The 2,231-nt window shown below is 35.0% G+C and overlaps 1 protein-coding gene across 1 annotated transcript; it reads left to right on the top strand.

Annotated features, from left to right (window-relative positions):
- Positions 1 to 328: 328 nt before the first annotated feature.
- Positions 329 to 1,288, top strand: LOC108405320 (olfactory receptor 6C2-like). The gene has a single exon (XM_037015810.2). It carries the CDS (start codon positions 329 to 331, stop codon positions 1,286 to 1,288), a length of 960 nt encoding a protein of 319 aa, XP_036871705.2.
- Positions 1,289 to 2,231: the final 943 nt, after the last annotated feature.

Genomic DNA, 2,231 nt, shown 5'->3' with positions numbered 1-2,231 from the left:
AAGACTCTAGAATAAGTCTACTTACATATCATGTATTATCATTTTCACTAAGACTGAACTGTTAACCAAAAGTATAACAATATGGTGATTTTTTAATTTAGCTCTGAATAGGGAAGAATTTGGAGGAGTCAAATGATATTTTTTTCTACCCATAAAAGCACACCAAAGTAGCAGATCAACTTAGTTATATCCACAGTATGATTTAAAATATAATGTGAAAATATAGTGAAGGTAATATTGATACAATCGAATTTTACACAGATAATATAACCTGGATAATGATCTCTCTGAATTGTTGGTCATGCAGATTGGACAGAAGCCACTAGTGATGAAAAACTATACAGTAACAACATTCATTCTGCTGGGACTGACAGATGACCCTGATATGCAGGTCCTGATTTTTGTCTTTCTATTTCTCACCTACACACTGAGTGTGACTGGAAACCTGACCATCCTCACACTCACCTTTGTGGATCCGCACCTTAAAACAGCCATGTACTTTTTTTTGCAAAATTTCTCCTTCTTAGAGATCTCATTCACAACTGCTTGCATTCCCAGGTACTTATATGACATAGCAACAGGTGACAAGGTCATTGCCTATAAGGCTTGTGTCGTTCAAGTGTTTTTTACTGACCTCTTTGCAGTAACAGAATTTTTTCTGCTGGCTGCTATGTCCTATGACCGCTATGTGGCCATTTGCAAACCATTGCATTATGTGACCATCATGAGCAGCAGGGTCTGCAAGAGACTTGTTTTTTGCTGTTGGCTGGCTGGATTGTTAGTCATAACCTCCCCACTTAGTCTGGGGCTAAATCTGAAATTCTGTGACTCAAACGCCATTGATCATTTTCTCTGTGACGCCTCTCCCCTAATGAAGATATCATGTTCAGACACAAGGTTCATGGAACAAACTGTTTTACTTTGTGCTTTGCTGACCCTTATTGTGACCCTTATATGTGTAGTTCTGTCCTATGCTTATATTACCAAGACAATTTTAGGATTTCCTTCTGCCCAGCAAAGAAAAAAGGCCTTTTCCACCTGTTCTTCCCACATGGTTGTGGTTTCCATCACCTATGGCACCTGCATGTTCATTTACATGAATCCTGCATCCAAAGAGGAAGTGACTATTAACAAAGTGGTTTCACTGCTCATTTCTTCCATTTCACCTACCCTAAATCCATTTATTTATACACTGAGAAATAAGCAAGTGAAGAAAGCCTTCAAGGACTCAATCAAAAGAATTTTGTCATTCTTAAAAAATAAAATAGCACTGAATAAAAAGAGTTAAAATAAAAGGTCAGTGTCTTTCAAACCTTTCTATTGAAGTTTATTACATTTATCTTTTAATAATCTATATTTCAATTGTTATACTCTGCAGTTCCTCTTTAGATTTACTTACATTGTACCTTATTCAACTCATTTCTTCCCTTTGCTTTTTAATCCACCTCTTGTAGGAGATTTGTCTCAGTAAAGAAAATGGAAGCATACTTGTCATAAATTCATTTTAGATATACATGACCCCATGTAACTTAATTTTATAACATAATAAAAAACAGTTTCTCATGACACTGGTAACTTATTAGTGAAATAAGTAAATGATCACTCAAATGTTCATAAAATAGTACAAATATTCAAATAAGAATTGAAATTTTATGATAAAATACTGAACGGAATAAATGAGGGCATTAGGAACCATTGAGAGAGAAGATAGTGGTATCTCTAATGCTCCAGAAAAACGCACAAAAAAAATATGCTAGATAAAATCTCACAAATATTCTTTTGAATATACAGGTAAGCGTAAAGGTTAAAATGTAGGCAATCATAAGGTATCAGAAACAGAATTATTAGAAATGAGGATAAAAAGCCTCATCTATTATCTGTGGATTCCCAAGAAAGGAAACGTTGGGGAGGAGCAAGTTGTTGACTTATGGGTTACAGGGACTTGAGCTGAATGTCCACATGGAGGTGGGAGGTGAAGTGTCAGGATCCACGTGGTGAAAGCACATAAAACTAATAGGATAAAATAAATTCAAGAGTTTAAAAGTGTGATTTAGGCGGAAATAACTGTCCACTCTCATGAAAAAACAATTTCCTCTAAGAAAGTTTTCTCTCTTTCTTGAGTTACAAACTGTGGATGAGAAAGTGGGAAACATTATGATGTACTACTGTCTATTTAAAATGGGGCTTTATACTCCAAATTGTATAAAAATAATTTACTAATGCTACAAATA

The sequence above is a fragment of the Manis javanica genome, chromosome 10 (assembly GCF_040802235.1).
Source record: "Manis javanica isolate MJ-LG chromosome 10, MJ_LKY, whole genome shotgun sequence".
Lineage (NCBI taxonomy): Eukaryota > Metazoa > Chordata > Mammalia > Pholidota > Manidae > Manis > Manis javanica.
Note: the sequence above shows the minus strand (reverse complement) of the source record. Positions and strands in the feature narration are given on the sequence as shown.